The 25520-nt window shown below is 38.2% G+C and overlaps 1 protein-coding gene across 1 annotated transcript; it reads left to right on the forward strand.

Moving 5' to 3' along the window:
* Positions 1–5677: 5677 nt before the first annotated feature.
* Positions 5678–13620, forward strand: vps26bl (vacuolar protein sorting 26 homolog B, like). Its single transcript, XM_062433348.1, has 6 exons — positions 5678–6073; positions 8955–9111; positions 9220–9384; positions 9509–9684; positions 9772–9914; positions 11303–13620. The coding sequence occupies exons 1-6, from the start codon at positions 5851–5853 to the stop codon at positions 11432–11434; spliced, it is 996 nt and encodes a 331-aa protein (XP_062289332.1). The 5' UTR covers positions 5678–5850; the 3' UTR covers positions 11435–13620.
* Positions 13621–25520: the final 11900 nt, after the last annotated feature.

Here is a 25520-nt window from a genome sequence, read left to right on the forward strand (position 1 = left end):
CACAGTGTTCCTCTGAAAGTTACACAATGTTTCTGTTGAGAGTTTTTGCTGGATAATCAGATAAAATAAGGAGTGTCTCACAGTTATGATCAACAGTCACATCTGTGATTTGTTATGATGTGCTGTGTTAGTTTATACTGCCAGTAATATGCTACCTCTCCTGTATCCTCCTACTGTCTTACAACAGAGTTTATATGTTGAGTAAATTCCACAAACTGTTCAGTAGTGAGGAATACATTTCTTGTTCATATCTGTAGTCGAAGGATGATGCACACTGTGTGAAGTCAATGGAGTTAATAGTTAGAATCTAATCAGCAGCTGAATATATAATAGATGTATATTTACAAAAAGTAATTTAAAGAGGTGCAATTTCAATGTTTTTAGGGCTCACAAATTTATAGAACTTAAGTGTTCAAGTAGTTTAATAAAATATAATAAATTCAGTCGGTCATTTACACATCTAAAAATTCAAATTTGTCAAAAAACTCAAAGTGGATTTTCAGTAAATATATTTCCAATGAGGATATTCACATGTAATTTTCACCAGACTTTGGGATTAACTCAAAAAATCCACACATATAAAAATATCAAAACATTAAAGTCTATAAATAAAGTTATATGTGATTAAGTGGAATGACACAAAAGTAACAAACACTAAGAAAAAGCAGTATGGAAAGGCAAGGAACCAGCTGAAATCCATGAGTAGTTAGAAAGTAATTCTACCTCCTATCTGTGCACATTAATATCAGCTGGGTTAGTACATGTTGATGAGCTATAAAAAGCTTTTTGTTACCAAACATTTCAATTGGTTACAGATGTATTTCGAAACTTGTGAATCTTCCAGTAAGGACTGTTGGGGCAATTATCTGGAAGTGAGAGGAGGAACATCACTCCACCATCAACCACACACAGGAGCTCCTCTCAAGACAGTCAGAGGAGTAGCTCAAGAGCCAAGGAGCATTCAGAAGCAACTTTTTGACAAGCCTATGAAATACTGGGTGAATGTAGTCTGGTCAGACGAGACCAAAGTGGAACTTTTTGGCCGTCATACTACACACCGTGTGTGGAGGAGAAATGACATCGCACCTCACATCACAGCATCTTGAAGCTGCCATTATAAACAAAGGAGTCTCCACTAAGTATATATTGTTCAATACTTTTTTTCCTGTGTTACTTATTTGTGGACTTTAATGTTTTGATTTCTTTATATGAGTGGATTTTCTTGAGTTAATACCAAAGTTGACCGTTCAATACTTATTTCCCCCACTGTATATTAGACAGTGTATCATATGAACATAGAGGGACAGAACCTCATCTGTCTAGGCTGATCACTTTCACTCAGGCTCGGCTGATAAAGCATGGTAGTCTGAATGATGAATTTAACCAATCAAATAACAGAAACCTGATTTTTTTTTCTTTTATATATCATGGGTTGACTTTTTTATTTTTTGATGCCTCAATAAAAATGCAACATCACACACACACACAAAAGAACAATGAAAAGCATTTAAAATCAAGTTTTTGAAATTGCACCTATTATGACCTATCGAAAATGTCAAAGTTATAAATTTAAACAGGTGTTTTTCAAAGTAAAAACATGAACAGTCAGTTGTATTTATCCTCACAAGCCTATTCAAATATTTCATTATGGTGTTGAATGGAAGCAAATCCATCACTAACTCTTTGGTTTTAAACCCTAAACATTAACCATCACTACTTTTTACGTTTGTTACTCTGAAATAGCTGATTTCTAAAAAAAATAATAATAATTCAGTGACAATAATATATCACTTATGTCATTGTTATCATGTAGGAAACACCAGCTAGACTTCATTACATTTGACTGAAACTGTGTATGTTTTGAGTAGTAAGAAAAATCTTCAACATTTTAATATAACATTAAAAAATATGATCAATATATTATCAATAGACATTTATAAATACTTTTCCATTTTTTTCTGCAGCACATGATATCAAACAGAGAAACCTGAGCAGAAGCACTGAGTGTATCTGACACCGGAGTGAGGTGAAAAGCAGACGGGAGGAAATCGTACTTGACAGAAGGATGAAGCCTATTTAGAAAATATCACAGCATGATGTGATGAACTGACACATTGACAAGATATCTGTCTGTAACCGAGGAGGGCTACAGCTGCCCCAACTGCTCCCAACTGTACATAAATAATTGGGTTTCAGCCATTTCAGGACAGCTAGAAGGCTTCTTGACTGTTAAAAACTCTGAAGTCATTGGTCCTAACATGAGAAGGAGATGTAGAGTTAACCACATGACACTCTCAAGATGTCCCAGTACGCCACTGAGGGACAATTTTAGGCAGAAAAAAGTGAGTCAGTGTTCTGAAAGGAGGAAGTAAAAAAAAAAAGGCCCGGGGGGAGTTATTTCATTGTTGTCAAGTTTGATCATAAAAGCCCTCATAAATGGAGGATTGTTATAATGTGTTTTCATAAATCACCACAACTAATTACACCGTCATCTGTTCTCGGACGAGCCTTGTTACTGTAAAATACACACACACACACACACACACATATACAGATATATGTAAACAATTTCTTCCTTCATACACATGATAATTCACATGCTTTTCAGTAAACATCTGATAGAGCCCTGTGCACACTGTACTTTCAGGTTTCAGCTGCTTTACCCTCCTCTCAAGAATTACACTGTTAGGTTAAAAAAAAAACACACAAAAAGTTACTCGTAATATGGTTGAGGATTAATTTTTGACATGGACATTTTTTTTAAATGCTGAATAATGGCACAAAAATATCAGGAGCTTAAATGTAAAAGCCCTCTTAACTCAAGTTGAAGGAAGGCACTCAGGTTGATGGTGTCCTGCTGTGGTTGCACTCTGCCCTCTAGTGGCGCAGCGCTGCCAGCACACAGCTCTCACTGTCTCTTCTCTCTGTCATTGGAGAGATAATGAGCTCGAGTGAATGCAGAAGAAATAATGAATGAGTTGCATGTTACTGTTGGTAAACACATGCATTCATTTACATTGTGACCTTTCCACAGTAGTTCTATCACTACAATGATCTTAATAGAGTTTGTATGAGAGTGTATAACTGTGCACTCCTGACCTCTTGTGCTTAAAACTAGTACAACATGATGTCAGTGTGTGGATAGCTACAGTGGATGTATGGAGTTCCTTTCTTTTGGACCTGCTGTAAGGACATGGACCCCTCAACACAGAAACATCTGGACCCCAAACTCAAGTAACAAAGTCAGAAACAGACTTCCAGGTACATTTATACACTTCAGTCACAAAGTCAGAAGATTTAACTTAATTTCTTCAAGTTTATCCAAGGATATTTACATTTTTATATAATTCTAAACAACTTCTTTTAAAGAATTTGGAGACGTTTAGTTGAGTCAAATCATTTTAAGTACCAACATGGAACTCATGGTTATCTTTTCTGAATGTTGATGTGATCTGACATGACAATGATATGATGAAATATTACAGAATATTAGATTTATTTTACACTATACTATACTTACTATAGAGAAGTCTGATCTAAACACGTAACAAACGCCACAAATAAAGAACTAATGTTCTAATGTTGATCACTCATATTTCTAAGTCATAACAACCTATAATCTATGTCTTATGTCAAAAAGTGTAAGTAGTATTTTTAAAGTGTATGACAGCCTGTCTGGCCCAGAGAGTCAGTCCTCTGTGTACTTAATGAGTGTAATGTGCTGTAAGTGCTGGATGATATTTTTGGTGTGAAGAATCATCCACTAATCAGACTCTGCCTTCATCTCAGTGTAGTGTACATGTGTACTACTTTATAATGCTGATATCAAAGTGAGAGATGCATAGTGCCACACATCTGAAGAGGTTGAGGTTGAGGTTGGTTGTGTGTGTGTGTGTGTGTGTGTGTGTGTGTGTGTGTGTGTGTGTGTGTGTGTGTGTGTGTGTGTGTGTGTGTGTGTGTGTGTGTGTGTGTGAGCCACTAAAGCACAAAAAATGTCATTACAACTGGTAAACATGCAAATTAAGCTATTTATTAATTATTAGCAACAATAAAACCTCTACTGATGATGATATACTGTTTGAATGAGGTCATTTGCTTAAAACTCTTAAAAGCTTAAAGTTTAGACATAGTTTTTTAACCATTCGGAGCAGAAGAAGTCAACATAATCTCTACTTGTATTATTAGATTGGCACAGATCGATAATAACTGATACATTTAACCACATAACAAAATAAAGCAGCATCATGAGAGATACACACATCCCAAAACACACAATGTCAAACAGCTGCAGCTGATTAATAGTTCTAATAATTCTCTTTATAGGTATCTTATATATACACGTTTTCATGTGTCTGGTACTGCTTCCCCTTCTTACGTGTTAAAATGTATTGTATAAATCAAGCAGCAGAGTGCTCTCACATCAGCAGGAGGGGAGCTATCTGTAGTGCACTGCCCCCCAGCATGGGAGGGCCAGGACTCCCCATGAGGTCCTAAAATAAATCAGGGTAATTGACTAGATAAGAAAGAAATATTTTTTCCCCTTTACATATTTTTTTAGCTTTTTATTGGATGCAGTCACCTCTACAAACTTCTAGAAATTATTTTAATGAAACATCTGAGAGAGAAAAAGACTCAGTTGAACTGCTAATAAGTTTAAGGCCAAATCCATATATGTTAATGGAGAGGACAAAATATTAAGAACACCATTTAATAGCCTACAATACAGCCTAATACACCACCATCATCCACTATGACCTCAATAATAAACATAAAGTAGAATTACAACTTCTTGACAATCTCAACAAAAACTGAACATTTATAAACTTAATAAAAGTAGAATGTATAGCAGAGCTGTTGTATTGGATTGAATTAGATTGCATATGTGTACCTAATATAGAGGCCAGTGAGTGTAGGGTGGATTAGGGTAATATTGGACATTGACTGATGTGGGACAACTAAACTCCAGTGCATTTATTTTTTTCTATTCAATTATTCTAAAGCTAACTAGTATATGTGTGCTGTGTAAGTTATATTGTTTAAAATGACACGTGAACATACAGGCTACTTGTTTTTTTTAACCTAAAAACTACAGGTACGCACATTAAAAAAGTTTTGTCAGATATAAGGCTGCTTTCTATAAATCAAGGTATTTCTAAGCCTAAAAAGTAGCGTCCCACATTACTAAATTTACAGAAGGGTCATGTTCCTTTTCAGTACAATATCCAAAAAATTGTCTTCTGATTTAACAAGCAAACATCTCAGGGATTTCATAATGATATAAGGTGTTGATATAATGTATTGGATTCATATGTAAATAAGGTAAACAAGTCAGAATTGCAAAAAAATGTCCCACATGACCCTCATCTACCCTATATGCAGACTACAGAAGGAGACAGCACCTGAAAGACTGCGCTCCGGGCAGCAAATACCCATACACACTCACACACTCATGTTCTGCCTGTTGATACTGCGCATTAAAACCGCAGACACATTATAACGATATTATGACTGTCAATTATTATAATAAACCACGTATTAGTTTCATCTTATTAATGAGAGTGTGGCGTATATAAAAGCAAAAAGACACGGAAAAGAAATAAAAGTCGTTCGATAAATACAGTTTTCATTCACATGACTTGTGTACGCATGCGCAGTCAACCGGTTGTAACTCGAAATATTGACTAATCTGGGAAGCAGTTTGCACGGTTTGCTCTATCTGAACATCTCACAGTGAAACGGGACAAACTCTACCACCGTGCTGCTTTCACACACAACCGGAGACACATTTTCCCGCTGCTGCAGGTTCCGGTGACGGAGGGGTTGTTTTTTTTTTAATAACAGCGAGCAGCCATGAGCTTCTTCGGTTTTGGTCAAAGTGCGGAGATAGATATAGTTCTGAATGACGCCGAAACGAGAAAGAAAGCAGAACATAAAAGCGAAGACGGCAGGAAGGATAAATATTTCCTCTTTTACGACGGTGAAACGGTGTCGGGAAAGGTGAACGTGACGCTCAAATACCCGGGGAAGAGGCTGGAGCACAACGGCATCAAGATTGAGTTTATCGGCCAGATAGGTGAGCGGCTGGCGGGCCTGCGCTTCACTCTCAGCCCGCCGACAGAAGCAGCACAAAGTGTGACAGGAGGTGTTATAGGAAGCTAGCTCACACGGTGGAGTTTGTACTATTAATATAAATAGAACTAACATGTTAACAACAGCAGCCCACCGCAACAACAGCAGCTCTGTTATGTTGTAACAAGTGTCAGTTAGTAGTGTCAGGTCTCGTGACAGATGTGAGTGCACGGCTAACACATCAGCTGACACATCATCAGCCATTGGCTATACGTCTTTTTGACCTTTCACCCTTATTATAACAAATGAAGGTAACACTAAAAATAGATATAGTCACATTACAAGGAGTTTACTAGATGAAAGTCCAAGCTGGAGTTACACATGATAGTGATTATAGTGTGAGGTTGGGAATAAAAGTTGCTGTTGTGCTGTCTTTCAGCAGATTGAGCCTGGATGGTTACAGATAAGAGTGCTGTAGTTAGAGTTGTAGCAGTTAGAAACATGCTCTCCCTTCTCATTTTTAATACATCCATCATGATTGCAGATAGAAGCTGAATCAACAAGTAAACACCCGCATGTGTGGTAGATATCATGGTGATCGGGAATGGAGGAGTGCAAGATAATGATCTGTGTCATTGTTTTAGGTGTTCAGAGGTGAGGAGTCATGTGACTGTACTACCTACACTGACAAAGCATTAGGATTATGGTCGACCATGTATCACTGTTTATCATACACAAAAGACTCCACTGGAAATTGATTGTGTAAGCGGCAGAATGAGGCAGGATCAGGTTCCAGTGATCCGTTCCAACATCAAGTAACATAATCAAATTTTAGGAACTGAAAGACAGAAACTAAATATATAGTACCCAAAAAAAAATAGGCCTGGTATAAAAAAACAGAAAAGACAGGAACCTGCTGTCACTCTCAGCCTGATTGATGGTGTAAACACAGACACTGATGTGAAATAAAACTCATTAGGAACAGAGTAGAGGTTTCTGGCACAACTTCACCTACTTCCAAGGCGCATGGAGAAGGGAAAAAAAGTCAAAGCTCCAGCAACACTTGTAGTATAGAAGAGCTTTATTAATAGACCAATGCATTTCGGCTTGCAGCCTTCATCAGGGTCATCATAAAACACATTACAAGCATTATTTAAATAGAGTATTTAAAAACTACTAAATAAAAACTCATTTTAAGTTATTAAGGTTTTCTAATGGAGATTGTTTGTTTGGCTGAGAGGCTCTCATATTGTTTTAGGGACTGTAATGATATATAAATAAATAATTTATTTCTATTTATTGTAACTGTTCAGGCAACACTAATACCTTACATTTATGCTATTCATGTAACATTTCACAATTGCTGATAAATGCAAACTTTTATTTCCAGGCTATTTGGTAGGTAGGGCGCATGTAGGGAATACAGCTACATACATGTAATGAAGTATTGTACTCAAGCTCAGTTTTAAGGTACATTACTGGAGTATTTCCATTCTCTGATTCTTACTTTTTTTACTCCACATTACATAAAGTAATTCTAATAAGTTCCACCATGACAGCCTGCAGTATTAAAAGGCTTAATACATGTTTATGCATGAGTTATAATAACCCCACTGACAGAAGTACTGTTATTTTGATAGTACTTTAAGTGCAGGTTGTTGATCATCCTTCCATACTTCTACTTCACTAAGATTTTGAATGCAGGGCCTTTACTTGACTTTGTTGTATACCTACTTTTATTTCAGTAAAGGCTCTAAATACTTCTTCCAGCAGCATTATTCCGGTTGCACCTTTACAATAAGCCATCTGACCTTTCAGTCAAATAAAACAAATGTACTGATTCCTGCCTTGACTTTGTTACAGTATCATAACTCTTACAAAGTCACTTTGTGTGTTGTTAAAGAATGAGGTCCGCTTCACATGGTGAACTTTCACTTTCAGTAAATGTTTTATTTGAAACCTGGAACTAATTACACAAAGGTCACAGTGTGGAAAGTCAGCCTGAGGGCCCACTTGATAAAGAAAAGATCATCCTTTCCAGGATACGTGCTTTCTATGTCTTTATTTCTTTTTTTAAAGATGCAGTCAGTCTATTTAAGGTTGTTACGGGTTAAAGGTGCAGTGTGTAGAATTTAGTGGCATGTAGTGGAACAGACTTGGCAGAAATGGATGATAATATTTATAAGTATGTTTTAATTAGTGTATAATCACCTGAAAATAAGAATCATTGTGTTTTAGTTACCTTAGAATGACCGAATATCTACATAGAGAGTGTGTCCTCTTCAATGGAGCCTGCCATGTTGCACAGCCATATTTCTACAGTAGCCCAGAATGGACAATCTAAACACTGACTCTAGAGAGGGGCTTTCATGTTTTTTGGAGTTTCCTGACAACTGTAGCTTCTCCTACATACTTGGAAAAGGAGGAAAAGATGAGTTGTATTCAGTTGATTGTAATCTGCAACCTCACCATTAGATGCCACTAAATCATACACACTGGTCCTTTAAACACACATTCTTCTGGGAATTTCTCTTACTCTGTCCTTGCCAAACACTAACAGCATAAATGCATTTTAAAAATGTAATTATCATAGTAACCCTCCTTTCCCCATCTCTGTCTTAACCGCTCTTTGTCTCTAAATTACAAGAAGTACTTTTAAAAGGGCAGCCTGAGAGTTTTCCATGTTAAAAAAGCAACTGAAGTCATCAACATGTTTATAATGTTTAGAGCTGCAGTGGATGAACTATGATGTCACTCCATCATTAACTTAATGGTGCAGGTAAAACACTTAAAGGCTTTGTATAGTCTGTAGTCAAGACTGTTATAGAATGAATAAAATAGGCTCCTCTTGCAGCTGTCTGATGCTACTAATGTGTCTTTTCCAGAGCTGTACTACGACAGAGGAAACCACCATGAGTTTGTGTCTCTTGTGAAAGACTTGGCTCGACCGGGGGAGCTCACACAGTCCCAGACGTTTGACTTTGAGTTCACGCATGTGGAGAAACCCTACGAGTCTTACACTGGCCAGAATGTCAAATTACGGTGAGCTACTACTACTATTAATTGTTGTTAGTTTTGAGCAGTTCAGCCTATCAGTGACACTCTCTGGCTATAATAATATGATCTTATTTCTTCTCTATTTGCTTGCAGCTACTTTCTGAGGGCCACAGTAAGCCGGAGACTGAATGACATCAGCAAAGAGCTGGACATAGTGGTCCACACGCTCAGCACCTACCCTGACATCAACTCCTCCATCAAGATGGAAGTGGGGATAGAGGACTGTCTACACATAGAGTTTGAGTACAACAAGTCCAAGTATGATATTGTTTGTACAATAACCCATTAAATTATTAATTTTCTCTTTTATCTGAACTGTGCTTGTTTGAGAAGACACATTTTACTGCCCTGCGTTTTGATAGATGACACTATTTGCTTGCAGGTATCACCTAAAAGATGTGATAGTAGGAAAGATTTACTTCCTGCTGGTGAGGATTAAAATCAAACACATGGAGATCGACATCATCAAGCGGGAGACGACCGGGACAGGGCCCAACGTCTACCACGAGAATGACACCATGGCAAAGTATGAAATCATGGACGGTGCACCAGTCAGAGGTAATAATAAGGGTTGAACTGTCTGCAGTGGGTAATTAGCTCTGTCTATGTTGTGACTACATCTGTTTGTGGCTTGTTGTGCTACAGGAGAGTCCATCCCCATCAGGCTGTTCCTAGCAGGCTACGAGATGACGCCCACCATGAGGGACATTAACAAGAAGTTCTCAGTGCGGTACTACCTCAACCTGGTCCTCATAGACGAGGAGGAGAGACGCTATTTCAAACAGCAGGTACACATGCTGCACTATGGCCTCATAGTAACACAGTGTCTGGTGGTGCTTCATTTAGTTTCCTTAATGGAGAACACTTGTATGATGGTCCTCTGTGACTGCGAAGGGACTTGATGTCAGTAAGGTCAGAGTGAGACTGAACATTTGAACAGAAAGCCTACATCACAAACTGGAGATGTGAGCTTTTGATAGAGGGGGGTATTAGGAGGAAGGAGGGCCTATTGAGTTTGCATTGTGGGAAATGGAGGATCCAGCAAGACTGAAAAATCAGAATATCTGTGTCTTTGCTGCTTCAGTTTTGATGCCTTTGTTTTCGACTTTGTGGAAGTGCAGTTCTAATCTGCTGGAATGCCACTTTAATCTGCTGAATGTTCTCAAGAGTATTTTCCATCAGTTTTGTTATGATTTATCAATTTGTCAGAATGAGATGCACATTAATTCCTGTGGAGCTGCAAAGATTAGTTGATCAACAGAAAATGAGTCATCAGACTATTCTGATAATGGTTAATACACTTCAGTCATTTCAGTCATTTTTCAAGTAGAAGTGCAGAACACTCTTTGGCTCCAGCTTCTTTAGTGTAAAGATGCTTTTTCTCTGTTTTATAACATAGTAAATGAAATATGTTTAGGTGATGATGTCGATAATTATTTTATTGTACAATAAGCGGACAACATAATTATTGTGACAGGCCTAGACAGGGCTGGACAATATGGACAAATCAATTATCACAATATTTTTGAACAAATACCTTGATATAGATATTGCGATTTTATTGGAGGAACGACTTTCACAAAATATTTACACTGTAAGATTTTTGATAGATAATCATCAGTAATGTGGATATAATGATTAAGTGGGTAAAAGAAAATAATAGAACAGCTACAACAGTTTAAGTTCATAAATGACCTCACTTTACTGTAGCCTTTAAAACCAGGAAAAGACAACACTTATTACCACATCACGATATTATGATATCCAAAACTTTAACGATATCTAGTCTAGTATCATAATATCGATATATCGCCCTAACACAAGATGTCCTCTACTTCACTGTGAACTCCATTCTCAGTGTTTGTGCACTCATTACACTTGTGTAAGTTGCAAACTGGACCATGATTGGCTCCAAAGTTGTGATGTCACAGACGCTTAAACTAAATTGAAAGTGAACACAAAGAAACTTTTCTTCTGAGTGGAAGGGAACTTTAAATTGTACTGAAAAAAATAGCTATCATGGCTTTTATTTTGTCAAGCATGTCATATATATAATTCAGACTTTAGAAAGTTTGATATTTGTTCATTTCTAAAGCAACATTGTATCAGGGTAGATATGAGGCACACTCTCTCTCTATACCATCATGTATGTAATGCATCTTGTATGATGTTTCAGGAGATCACCCTGTGGAGGAAAGGCGACATCGTGAGGAAGAGCATGTCTCACCAAGCGGTCATCGCCGCCCAGCGTTTCGAGGGTTCCTCCAACCCAGAGAGGACCCTGACCGAAGAAGACGACGACAGCTAAAGCCCAGCAGGCACTCCACCCTCGAGTTTAGTGTGTCGGAGCGAAGGCAGCGCAGACATTTTCAGTAACTTCTGAATGTGAATATTATCTGTTTGCATCAAGATAGAATGTGCTGCAGCGTTTTTCAGGATGTGTGTGTGTGCGCGTATGTGTGTGTGTGTAAGAGAAAGAGAGAGAGAGAATGAGCGAGGCTTTGAAATATGACAGTATGTGCGTGTGTGTCGGGAACAAACAGTCAGACCAGGCTCAACGTACTTGCAAGTAATTCTGAGTGTTTGTTTTAACCACCTTGAAGTATGAGCCGGTTGGAGTTTACCGCATAAAGACTGATTAGACCGTGTCGGCTAAAAAAGTGCTTAACTTACATTCATTGGCATTTGTTATACAGTTAAATGAGGCAAACTTCACCCATTAGATGCACTTAAATATCATTTGCAAATGCTGTTTGACCAATATCTTTAATTCACGTGTGTGTGTGTGTGTGTGTATGAATGTACAGTATGTATTTCTAACATGATCTTTCCTCCAAACTACTTATCCAGCTGGAAGATGGCGTTGTGCAGAAGATTTATAAAGTAAAAAATAGCTCCTAAAGTATATTTCTGTGTCTCCTCACAGGAAGGTGACGTGAATTGATTTAAGATTAATTTGCCATCATGTTCTCAGCTAAGAAATGAGTCCTCCTATTTGGTTTTAATTTAAAAATGCTCTACATGAAGAAAAAAAAAGGTGCATATTTGTTTAAGAAAATACTTAACATCTTTTCACACATTCCAAGGCTTTCATCAGAAAAAGGCACGCTTATTTTTCATTTTGAACAGACTGCAGTTTAATCAGCATTTTTTTCTACATGTTAGATGCATCAGCTGCTTGTGGTTGGGGTGTCAACACTCACCACCGCTAAAACAAACATGGCACTTGTGAGTAGAGCTGAAACCATTCATCTATTAGTCGGTAATCTGTTGTCACAATCAATTAAATCAGTGAAGGAATTTTTTTCAAGAATAAAATGATCAGCTGGTTTCATCTTTTCAATTTTAATAGACAGACAAAACAGGTGGTTTGATAGCGTCACCTTGAGCTCCAGGAAATTGCAGTCTTCATTTTTGAACTCTTTTTTTTTTTTTTGGATACTTCACAGATCAAATGATGAATCTGTGAAAGTGAGCTTCAGTTTCAGCTCTACTCCTGAGCACTGTGAGATGTTTTCATTCCAGTCGGCGGTCTCTGACAGCTGGACGCCCCCGCTCGCTTTTCTTATTTGCACTATGATCTGCTTCTTGTGCTCTCAGTGCTGCTCATGAACTGGACGCAAACACAGCAGGGTTCAGGAGCAGAGTCTTCCTCCCCCCCCCCCCCCTCACCCACCAGGCATCACTTCAAATAAAATATAGACAGTATTACACCTGTGTTTAGTGACTAAGCCGACACAGATGCTTGTGAGTCCTGCCTGTTAACAGTCTGTAGGCGGCTGGGCTGGGACCGGAGTGACTGCACAGTTGGTTAGTTAGCTGTGTGCCTACAGGGTTTCTTGCCAAAATAGTTTCAGTGCAATACAAGGGAACAGCTGCTGGTGCACTGCCACGCCCCTTTCTCCCCATATAGACTGTGCTCATCAGTTTATTTGCTACAGTCACTTTTATGAAGTAAAAAAAGGGGTTTAAATAATGTTCGGTTAAAAAATAATATATGAATGTATAAAAAACGCATCTCAATTTTAGGAAAAGTTTCAAATCTGAAGGATCCCAAACTAAATATATTTTCTAATAATCATGTTGAGTAGATAATGAAGTTCCTGTGCCATCTTTTAATTTAGTCTCCTGTTCTAAAGTGTAATATTTTCCATGTTAATAATAAAAGCACACTGAGTATAAAGTGTGAAGCACTGAAACTGAAGCCAAGCACTCAGCTCGCTGCCCTCGCATCGCGCTGCCTGCTTCCTGCTCCACAAGCTTTGAATCTATCACTGTGTATCATATTCTAGTTTATATCATATTTTTTCTTTACAGTTACAGTCGTATGTTTTTAGTATGCTGTTGTTGCACTAAAGCAACTAACTGTCACCAGACTGCTGTTCAGGTAACTGCTAAAATATAGGAAAACGTTTAGGATGACTGACATGTGTTTGAGCCAATAAGAAGCTTTTATTTAGATTCATGGAGCTTCTTGTTAAAAAAAAAAAAGAAGAAGAAAGAAAACCCTGCCTTGTAAGCTCTACAGTCTCAACTGGAACTTTATTTGCATTAAAAATGTATTGTGCATTATTTCCCTGCATTGCTCCTTTAATTTAGCAGTTACCTCTATTGACACAATTACACTTACACCTTTCAACAAACCCAAAGCAACTGGAGAATATACAATACATGTTTTTTGTTTTTCTCTTCATTGTTGTTGTTCTTTTATGTGGCTGTGATTTTAATATTTGCCAGTACTGGTAAAAACAAACAGTAGCTAAACTAACCCAGCGTGTAATAGAGAGTAAAATGAGATTAAAAAATAGGAAAGAATAATGAAATGTACAGTATAAAATGCACAATGTAAATGCAACCCTCCTTCCTTTTCTTTTCTTTTTTTTTTGGTTATGTTAATGTCATTTTCTCCTTCCTATCTATAAATGTTGATTTTAATCATTTTATATTCATGTTTTTTTTCTTCTTTGAATTAAAAGGGAGTAAGTGAAAAACACAGACTCTCTGTTTTTAACTGATGCCGATCTGCACAAAGTGAATTTCAAACCTCCTGAGGGTGTTTGTTTCAGTCGCTGGACTTAACCAGATTTCACAAGTTAATGTTCTTTAATGTGACCTGGATGCAATTATGTTGTTATGTGTTTTGCATATTTTTAACCCTGAAACATCAAAATCATAAATATTGGACTCACATTTTTACTTAATTGAAACAGACTTGTGCATAAGCTGCAGTTTCAAATGCACTGTTTACATCTCATTTCAAAGTATAAGATGTAGAATTACCTTAATAACCAAAAGTCTGTTGAGACGCACTTCCCCCCATGGTGACAGGCTCATTAGGGGTGTAAGTTTTGGGGGATGGTTTTGCTTTTATTAAACATTTTACTGCAAACTTGGAGAGAGATACAGGGAGACAACATGTGACACAGGTCCTCAAACTGAGTTCAGTTGGAGATGCTGCAAATATGCATGGATCTTTGAAAGATGAGTTATTTTAAATTCATATTTAGGCACTCAAAGCTATTTCTAAACTTCCATTTTTACCCTTTAATATCAATTTACCCCTTCTTTAAAACTAGCTATTTTATAGCTGGAAAAGCACCCATGACTGTTTTAAATAACTCTCACAGTAGTAAGCACATGCCGCCACTAGAGGGCAGGCTTGTATCAAGTTCCTCTATTTACCACATTATCTGGGCAGATAGTACTTTTTTGTAAGTGAAGGCAGTTATTAATGTGCATGATTTAAAGGGAAATGGATTGTAAATTAGAAAAATATGTGCTATAGAGATCTGCAAGGAAATACATGAGTGCAAAACAGACCTTTTTTCCTCTGAAATATTACAAAAACATCACTACGGGGAGGAAATCTTTTCTGTGGTATGCAGACAGCTCAAACTTTCAAATTATTATAAAAGCAGTTGAACGGATTCTGTAGGAATGATATTGTGGTGTGGTATTATGTGATAAATGTGCCTCCTCCATATCTAGACAGTGAAAAACAACCTTAGTGCTAAAAATAAAAAAAAGTTCCTGAATGAATACAGAGTGAAGGATCCATTATCTGCTGGAGACATTGCTTCTATTTGACAGACAGGGCTGGAAAAAAAAATCTCTGAGTAGTTACAGTTACATGCTGGACTTTGTTCACAAGACTGAAGTGACACCTGCCAGTTATGGATGTAGTCATAGATTGAATTAAGCAGTGATATCTAAACGTCTTTAGTCCTCTCATGGATCATAACACCCAAATGATTACCTCTTTGTAATAATCTTTGCCGTGAATATTAACAGATTTAATGACAACATGTCTTTAAGCTGCCAGAGGAGCGATTAACTTAGATGTAGAATGTCTATTAAAGTGAGTGGATAATATACAGTGCAGTTATTCAAGTAGATCATGTTGTGCAGGCTTATTGAAATATGACTCATACCATTATGACTGACATTATGTGACTGACTCAGCCTGTATATCCACTGTACAAAGTTCCAACATTGTGCTGCATCTGCATTGTCTTATATGACAATAGATGTGCTGCAGGAGTGTGGGTGTTTTTTAAGGTACCCTCCTGACAGTCATGCTGTCCAGAGCGGAGCCATGAGTTGCTTCCTTCAGGTGCACAGAGGGCTGCTGAAGGGAACATGAGATGGGGAGTTGTGTCGTCCTCACCGACGTCAGGAAATGCTGACCAAAACATATCTTTAACTGGGGCAGAGAACACAATTATCCTCGGTCAGGAGAAGAAGCTGCAATGTGTGCTGTTTCTGATTTACATTTTAATATCGTGAGTCATTTGCAGCATAGTCAGAGTCAAAGAAAAACTACTAGAGACTCAGAAGGAACAATGGAAAAGAGGAGATTTGCTCGAATCGAAGCAGATTACCACACAGAACCATATATAGACTTTAATTTACAGAGAGGGCAGAGGTCCCGGCAGTTAAGGAAAGTGTTCCTGAATAGCAGCGTTTATGTGTTTAACAGGACATTTCTGTTTTTTTGTACATGTGGAACTGTGTATTATAATCTGTTCTGTAGTCATTGAGGTTGCTGCTGCTGCTTTTCTAGAGTCCTGCAAACCCTTGTGAGGATCAATCTGCTGCAGGACACTCTTCTAAACCAATCAATGCTCATGCAGAGGTTCTTAGTGACTCTAGTTGTTTTGTTGATTGTGCATCTTGAGCTAAAGGCCAAACTCATACATACAAAACGCAGAAATCCTTTACTGGTGGCAGCAGGTCGTTTCTCTCGCTGGGAAACGTCTCTCCGGGCCGACAGAACCGACATTAAGATTCTTCTCGGTGAAGCCTGCGAGGTGGACGGTGACTTTAAACACGTCTGGGAGATGAGATTTAAACTCCTTCCTTACTTTTTTTTAGATGATCCTATAGTAGCTCCCTGGAACTATACGAGGGATTTTAATGATCCTCCATCTTTCTGAGGGGAAACTACCTCACCAGACAGTTGAACTATTTCCCAGCCGTGTAGAATTACTTTAAGTCCTAGCTACCTAACTGTATTTCACCGTGCAAAATGAGGTTATAATTTTCAAAGGGCATAACCTAAAAATGACTAATAGCGTGCATGTGGGGGTTTATATTCTCTGTATTTGATTATCAGACCTGCACAACAGCTGAAACTGATTTTGGACCTCTCCTCTTTCCCGCACTGTTTCAGATCAATGATAATTGGGAACATCTTGCATGAATGGCCTGCTTCTGGTGATTGGACATATACTGAAATATGAATTTTGATTATTTCACGTTCCTCTGTTGTAGATTAACTTCTGTGGAACGGCCTCTGTTCTTTCAAACATAAGAGGAACTTTGGTTTAATGTTGCTGGGGACACTGGGGCTGTACTGTAATAAAGACAAAGGATGTGAGGGTTGTAGAACAGAAGAGAGATGTGAGTGACACTGTCTGGTGAGGTGAAATTGAGGCCAAAAGCTACTTTGTTTTTATCTCTCTTATCTGTCTGCAGGACTCAGATGTGGCTTTAAATCCTCTGCAGGGAAGCACATCACACTGGCTTTGTAGCATCTGTGTGAAATCTTCCCACATTTCTCATCATCTTCACTTTGCGTTTGACAGGTCCAAGTCCCCCAACCTCTAAAATCTGCATTGATAATCACCACCATTCATAACACACTGACCCATGTAACACAGCTTCCCCCAGGCTGACCAGGACACATCACACCTATGTGTCCAAACTTTGGTTGCTTGTTAGTGTTTTGTATTCATTGTTACTAGTTTTAAAGCACTTTGTGTGTCTTGCATCAGCCTGCTCGTCTACTTGTGTGAACCAGAATGGCCCCTCGGGTCCTCTGGCACCAGTCCTGTAGTTGTTCCAAAGTGCAGGACGAAATGTTTTGGTGAGGCAGCTTTTTGTTGTTATGCTCGGCTGGAGCAGCGAGCCTGAGGATGTGAGAGCAGCTTGATGTGTTGATATTTTAAACCTCTCTGGCCTGACTTTTGATTAGAATGTTTTCCGGCCATTATTTATTTTCATCGTATTCATGTTTTAAAATCCTTTAATCCCTTTTTATCTGCTTTATTTGTTATCTTATCATCTATCCATTGTACTGTTGTTTAATCATTTTTTTGTTTATTATTCCACTTTCATATTTTTCTTCTCATTGCCATTAGTCTCAATTTGCTTTGTTGTATCAGATTCTCCATCACACTAACCGTTTGTGCTCTATAGAGAAACTCTGAGATGCCTTCACTAAAGAAAACCAAGTCTTACTTGAAATTCTTGAACTTGTCAACAGAAGTATGATCCATGCTCATCCCAGACACTTTAATGGTATGTTCCGCACTTCATGGTGTTGCAGATGGCAGCTCTGTTATATTGCTGTTCAGCCTTCTATAACAAATATAACCTCTTTCCCCCCCTCTCCTCTTTCTAAAGCCTTCAGGTGATGTAATGTGCCCTCCGGCAGCCACATTGGAAGTCCACAGCTCTTGGCCGTTAAGCCTGAGAGGAGTAGCGTTCATACATATGCATCAAGGCCTTTGATGGCGAGATCTATGTCTACACATGCTTGATTTCTGTGCTGTGTCTGGCTGGTTCCTGACAGTCTCAACACAAATTAAACAAACTCATGCTTTTACTAAAACACAGGAACAGCACTGTTTGCTTTTATAGTCTGGGTGATGTATTTAATTTGCATTAAAGTTTGCGTTAATGTGTTTTGGCAACAGCTAAATCAGTGGCCAGTCATTGCACATTAGCCTAGCGTGTTACCGGTACCATTGCTACATGTGCATACTAATTAGCCAAGAAAGCTCATCCAACTCTATATTTAGATGAATTGAATTGACTCTTATTAACTAATGAAACAGTTTCAGAGTAGACTGGAGCTACAGATTACTGTCACAACAACTAACATTTAGGGACAAAGATATGAAATGTTATCCTCTTATACAGTAAAATGTATATATAATTCCAATGTTATTTTATGGAGTTGCAACCTCAAATCAGGTCTGGTTTTGTCATTTATTTGTATATTTTTTTTTCAATTACTAGGAAATGGCACCAGCCTAATCTGTTTGGATTTCAAAACCAATCCCTTTTCTTTGTTTATGCTGGCAATGACAGAACGGATACCCTGATTATTTTAAAAATGAATGTCTTTGAAGGTCCTTTATCTTCCTGCAGCAGAAGCAGATGAAAGGTATGAACGGGAGAAAAATACTCTTCCGTTAATATATCTAAACAATGTTAAATTAACTATAATATTTGCATTCCTTGAAGAAAAAATGCGTGTGATTGCTACATCAGCCCAGCTTCTGAAAGAGTCCCCGCAAGAACTGCTGGTGGCTCACATCTGAGGATACCACTCAAAATTGGTGGTAATTGAATCATGCCTTTAAGAGTTATGGTGATGTTATAATAATGGCCACAAGGTGAAGATGTATTATGCAATGCTTCAATATGTCGTGCACATGCTCATGGAGAACTCGTGTACCAAGTTTCATTTAATAAACGACGACATAATTGGAGCAATATCATGTTAGATTGTTACTGTAGCGACCTGTTTGTACAATTTTATCAAATGTGATTTAAACATTGTTATACGGGGTCATTTAAATATGATATTGGAGAAGATTTGATGAAATATTTGTCAAAAGAGGCAACAAATGTGTTTACCACTAAATCCAAAATGGCGGGAAAAATGTGTATGCGCAGGTAGGCGTGGCCTATATTCAAATCAGCTTCATCCAAGTTTTTGTTGGGCCTCAAAGTTCATGAGTCATTAACCAAAAGGTAATATGCTTATAACTGACCACATATATTCATGCTTTAATATGTTTAACACATGGCCATAGAGCACCTGTGTACCGGGTATTAGGACTATAGCATGTATAGTATTTGAAATATAAATGAGTAAGTGCTCTCCCATAGTCATTCATTCAAAAATGAGTACAGTAAAATATTAATATGTCAGTTGCCTCCATGTAACAGACATCAAAAAGAAAATAGCCACCATGACGCTCATACGCCTTACATGTGAAAATTTGAGTGGAAATGGAAAATTGGATTATCTGCAAAAATATGTGAATGGATGGATCCAAAAAAACGAACGAAATCAAATAAAAAAGAATAATAATAGGGAGCAATGATAACCACACAATTAATGATTCGAATTTAAATAGTCTTAACCCTTTTAATTCATAGACAGACGTGTCCATAAACCTCCACTCCTTGGCAAGTGGAATATGATAGCGAGCTGCTTCTTTTCCCCGTTGTATGAATCACACGGTTGAAACATTTCCGGCAGTCCTTGAAGGCAGCACACAGATAGCGCTGCTCCTCTGCTCCAGCAACCAGCCTCCTCCACTCCGAGGTGTCCTCTCCGTTGAGTTGCACACGGAGGAGAGCCTCCAGACAAGTTTTAACGTGGAAATAAATGTCATGCGACTCCGGTAAAAGACGAATGTAAACTGGCTTTTGTTTCGACAGGCGAGGAACAGTTCGCGGGGAATATAGTAGTCTTTATTTCCCCTGAAAAGCAAAAAGAGACTGACTGAGCGCTGCCCGCCAGCCTTGCCGTCCCGAGGGGAGCCTTTTTGTTTGGGGTGAACCTAACTGTGAGTGCAACCGTCGGCGCGGTTATCTTCAGTTTGGAGAGTGATTGAAAAATATTCTCAAATACTTTCTGCCTGACGTGTGTGAGTCTGACGGGTTAAGCTGTGATGAAGAAGGACTTTAACAGGGGTGAAGCGCCAGACGGAGACAGCGAAAGCTAAGGCTTATCTCACCAACCAAACGACCACAGCCTCGACCACAAAAACACAGGTACACACGCTTTAAGTTAGCACAGTCATGTTGTATGCTAGTGATGCGTGCTCTGCCTAATTGTGCATTACTTTGTTAGATAACGTTGTGTAGAGCTGTAGCCGGTGTTTAGTGGGTAGACAGTGAAATCTGCTAATGTTAGACGGCGGGCATGGGTATTGTGTGTGTGTGTGTGTGTGTGTGTGTGTGTGTGCCTCTCTCTCTGTGTGTGTTTGTTTGTAGAGGGGGTATTAGTCAAAGCGACAGTAACGTTTAACCAGCTAGTCATGGCTTGCTTAGAGTTGGCTAATCCCCCGGCAGTGTAGTGTGAGATAATTATATGCAGAACCTCATTCAAAAATGGGTCAATTTAACGCCGCTTTGCCTCAGTTCTGCGCTTTTCCCCCAGCACACACATCAAAAAGGTATTTCAGTAATATTTAAAATGTAATTCTCATTCGGCTGTACAAGCAACTCCAACTAATCAGGATAACTAATATTGAAAGTTTGATCTAAATATTAAATAGCTATGTTCCAATGCTGCTTGTTGGATGAGATGATGCAGCATTCACCTGGTAACTGTATGTACTCAAGACAGGTTTTTATTCATGTGTTTTTAGCTGTTAACTGTCAACCATGGCAAACACTAAAATGCTTGATTTTTAAATGGAGTCTGGGTTTGTTTATCTAATTCTGTCTCAAACCATTTATTTGCCTATGTGTTGCTTTACCTTTTTTAAAGTCCCCTAACAGGAACCACTGAGTGCCTCTGTTTCAGTGATGAGACTGCATCTGTCAGAGAGGAGTGGGTCTACTTTTTTGGCATTCTCTTTTAAAAGGATTTCATCTGAAATGTTGAATTCTAAATTAGGCGTGATCCACGAGAGACTGTGTGAAAGCTACCCACTCCCCGCACCAGTCATTTGATCCACAGTTCCCATGGTCGACTCATCTGATGCCTATCTCCCTGTATTAGGTTCCGATTTAATCAGATATGCATGGATGCCTTTAATCCGTATCTAACTATGCACACCAACTACAAACAAGGAGGCATGTGCACATACACCCAATACAGCAACAGCATCAAACAAAGAAAGATTTTGGTTGTAGGTACATTGCTCGTGGGCACGCTGAGTGTAGTTTTTAGGAAGTATTTTCCTATCATCTCCCTCGTGCACCATTTCCCGGTTAGCATGACTGAATTAGTTCAAGCAACACGCCTCTGAACCACATTACATCGCTGCCTCCACCATGATTGGGAAGGAACAGTTTACAAGTCATGCTTCATTATGGATTTCTGTGCCAGGGTCACGGTTCAGTGTGTTTTCAGTCCAGCGGGAGGACACATATCTGGGTCAGTCTGTGTCAAATCAAGACCGAATCCAGGAAAGCGGTTGCTACACACTGTCTCAGATTTAGTTAAAAGTTTTCCTATGTAATGTTCAGGTTCCCAAAACCAAAGCCTATCAAATATTTTTGTTCAATTCCAAAGTTTTTATATCATTTTTTTGGCCCTTGATATTTTTAAAATTTTGACACTTTGAAAAACGCCCCATTCTGGGAAGTCACGTTTGGGCGTTAATATCTTAAAGTGTTAATCTGAGCCTCACCGAACTTTGTAGGATGGAAGACAAACATGTTCTGAGTATGACTGAAGCATTCAAAGTTTGCTGCATGCCTGTTGATTTTCTATGAGGCTCTAGGCACCCATATGTTATCAATCATTATTTTTTCTTTAAATTCAACCTTTTACTAATTCTGTGCCCATATTTGAGGTCTCTACTACTAATGGAGATGAAGGTATTATGAATACAATGAGGTGTGGTAGCATTTTTCATTTTCATAGGACTCAAATGGTATGTGGGGTCGCTAGAAAGAACATGAAAATATTTGTGGTAATAACTTAATATATGTTCATATAGTGTTGAGAGTACAGTGTCCTTTTATGTCCTAGTCATAGATAAATACACATATTAAAGGCTTTGTTTTAAGTCCAGGAAAAAGCATCCATAATGTGGAAGCAGAGTCTTCTCTTATTATCTGTACTGATGTGTTACAAGCCTCAGAAGTATTGATGTTTTTTGTAGGCTCATTTTATCACAGGTCATTAATGCAGCCTATATTCTTTACTATCAGGGTGTATAGCTCTCTAACATGCACACTGTAAAACACATTACACGTATAAACACATCCAAACCTTTCATGTGGAAACACATTTAGATACTCCCACTGGAGCTTGAGAGGCCATTTAGTATGCCACTCTTATTCCTCTGTGTACCAGAGGTTTTATCCAAATATTTCACTTATTTTCAATATCCAGGACATCACTGGAGACATAATTCCCATCCAATACTGAAAACATGTTTATCCTTTATTTCTTCCAGTCCCTGTGACTCAGAAATTCAGTAATCATGGAGATATGTAATGTTGAAATGGATGTTTTTCTGCCACTGGTAAAATACCTCTCATATCTGTCTGTTTTTTTGTATGAAGGAAAAACTGAAGGACATTGGCACTTGGTACCCTTAATAACCAAACATCAAATAATGTCCATGTACATTTCTATGTTCCTACTAGCGACCCCACATACTATTTTAATCCTATGAAAATGACCGAAATATGCTACCACGCCTTGTTTTATTCCTAATATCTTCATGTCCATTAGCAGTAGTGAGCTCAAATATTGGCACATAAAAAATAACAGATTGTATTCCAAAAAAATGTAATGATTGATACCATATGGGTGTAAAAAATGGGTTTATTATACAATGACAATAATGTTTGTCTTCCATCCTATAAAGTTTGGTGAGGCTAGGAACAATACTTATTAAGATATGAATGCCCAAACATGCACAGATAAGGTGTTTTTGAGGCTATAAAAATGAAATAATAGACATAGGATTTGAACAGAAGTGTTTTCACAGGTTTGTTTTGGGATCCATTCATGATATAGACAAGCCTTGAACAGAATGTGAGATGATGCTGCAACAATCCTAATCTGATTTGACACAGAATGGTTCATCTGTGCCAGCCAGGTTTTTTTTTGTTTTTTTTTGCGTATTTGTGAAAACAAACACCAACGTTTTATCTGTGCTAACATTCCTATCATGTCGCTGCTTGATGCTATTCTGATTCAACCTATTGTAGTTTGTCACATTGCATATGAAGGAATTAATCAGGTTGTACGCTATCACAATTCTGGATTGTTGTACGTGCTGCTATGTGATAGGCAGGAGAGTAAGCAGGTAGAAGTGAGTGTTATTTCTAATCAAATATGATATTTCAGCGTGGAGACCTTTGACCACATGACACATGATCTGTGTGAATATTACACCTCTCTGTTGGCCTCCATAAAGATCATGTCATGTGTAACCGCTCACACAGCCATACAATTATCATAACAATCAATTTCCATTTCAATCACGACTTCATTTCTCTTGTTCTGAGTTTTATAGGCAATCAGTTCTTCTTTTGTTGCAGCTTTTAGACAAAAATGTCTTTTCTTTGGAGATTTAGCTGATGACTCATGTTCAGTGATGCTGTAATAGCTATTATCATAAGTATTCTGTTGTTAGCTGACGAGCATTAAAGCCACACAATTAATTTTCATTGTTTCTTAGATTCTTCTACTATAAAGGAGAAATGTTAGAGCTACATACATATAGTAGACACAATACTAACCATTGATTACTCATTATATGATACATCATGAATGTGACTAAGCGCAGATATGGTTACATTTACAGCAGGGTCCAAAAGTCTGAGACCACTTGTCAAAATACGTCAGATACTCAGTTTAACAATTTGAGTGAAAAGCTGAATGTGAATTTCAGAGTATTTTAGTATTTCTGTGTCATTCACTGGAGCTGACGTAGACGCTACAGGTCTGTGTAAAACCTGATGAGTCATGTTAACCATGATGTCATGATGTGACAATGTCTCACAGAGCTTCTTGTGATGTCACAGATTGCTCAGCTTTTTAGTAGTAGCTTTATTGTCATTATATTGAGGGTCAGATAACAATATAAGGGAAGTTAGATAGCACTCCCTGAGCCATAAGAACATTTAAGACAATTAAAAACAGTTTAAGACATAAATAAAACATTGATAATCTATAAGGGCAATAAAGTGCAAACAGCAGCAATGCTTGTTGTAACAGCAGGCCATAGGTAAACAATTGAAACAATTTAAGGCACACTTTTATATTATTACACAAAAAGAGTCTAGATTTGTAGTCCTCCTTCAAGTGTCTACATAAAAATGCTCAGTGGGGTTTAGGTCAGGTGACTCAGGAGGAAAGGACAGTCAGGACTCCTTGGTTTGGGGGTCATAATCCTGCTGCAGTATAAATTCAAACCAGAGGCTGTAGCATGAAGAATAGAGAGCTGCTTTTCCTTCAGGGTGGAGTCAATATGGTGCAAGGTGTCCCAACTCCAAAGCAGACAAAACACCCCCATACTTGAATATTCCCTCCACCATGTTTCATTGTGTGTTTGATACACTGCAGTATCACATTACATTTACCCTTCTGTTACTGCCATCATCTCTAACTTGGATTCATCAGTAAATGGGATGTTTCCCCCCCCCCCCAAGTCAACCACTGTGAAATGCTGGTATCTCTTAGAGCCCACTCTAAGTGTTTGGACTTGTCTTGATAGGTGGTTTAGAAGCTGCTACTCATCCTGAGTCCACAACAACCCAGCCTTCATTTAAACAGTACGTCTGGTGATTGGAGTCCTTCTTTATTTAACAAATTCTGAAGTTGCTTTTCAATCTGTCAGTAAACTAATAAGTGTGTATTGATCTTCTGATGGTGATCTGCCTGATGGTTTGGATACACCTGATCCAGTTTCTGTAAAGAGTTTTACAGCTCCATGCAGGCCCCCTTATAGACCCTCTTTGCTTAGAATGACAATCTGACACTTACTTAGTTGTGATGTCATGTTTCCTACTATCATATTGCTACTTAGTGAGCAATAACCTGCTTGAAACGTGAAGCACACCCATATTTATAACAGGTGAACACTGCGAGTAATGAGCTAAATGCTTTAATGGAAGAGATACAACTCAAAGGAGTTCAGTTGGTCAGTGTCACACATTAGTTTAACTTTAACTGC

The sequence above is a fragment of the Scomber scombrus genome, chromosome 14 (genome assembly GCF_963691925.1).
Source record: "Scomber scombrus chromosome 14, fScoSco1.1, whole genome shotgun sequence".
NCBI lineage: Eukaryota > Metazoa > Chordata > Actinopteri > Scombriformes > Scombridae > Scomber > Scomber scombrus.

Coding starts and splice junctions, on each gene's coding strand:
- vps26bl (XM_062433348.1), top strand. CDS start 5,851: ATGAGCTTCTTCGGTTTTGGTCAAAGTGCGGAGATAGATATAGTTCTG. Junction 6,074..8,954: donor TGAGTTTATCGGCCAGATAG/GTGAGCGGCTGG, acceptor TGTCTTTTCCAG/AGCTGTACTACGACAGAGGA. Junction 9,385..9,508: donor TTTGAGTACAACAAGTCCAA/GTATGATATTGT, acceptor ATTTGCTTGCAG/GTATCACCTAAAAGATGTGA.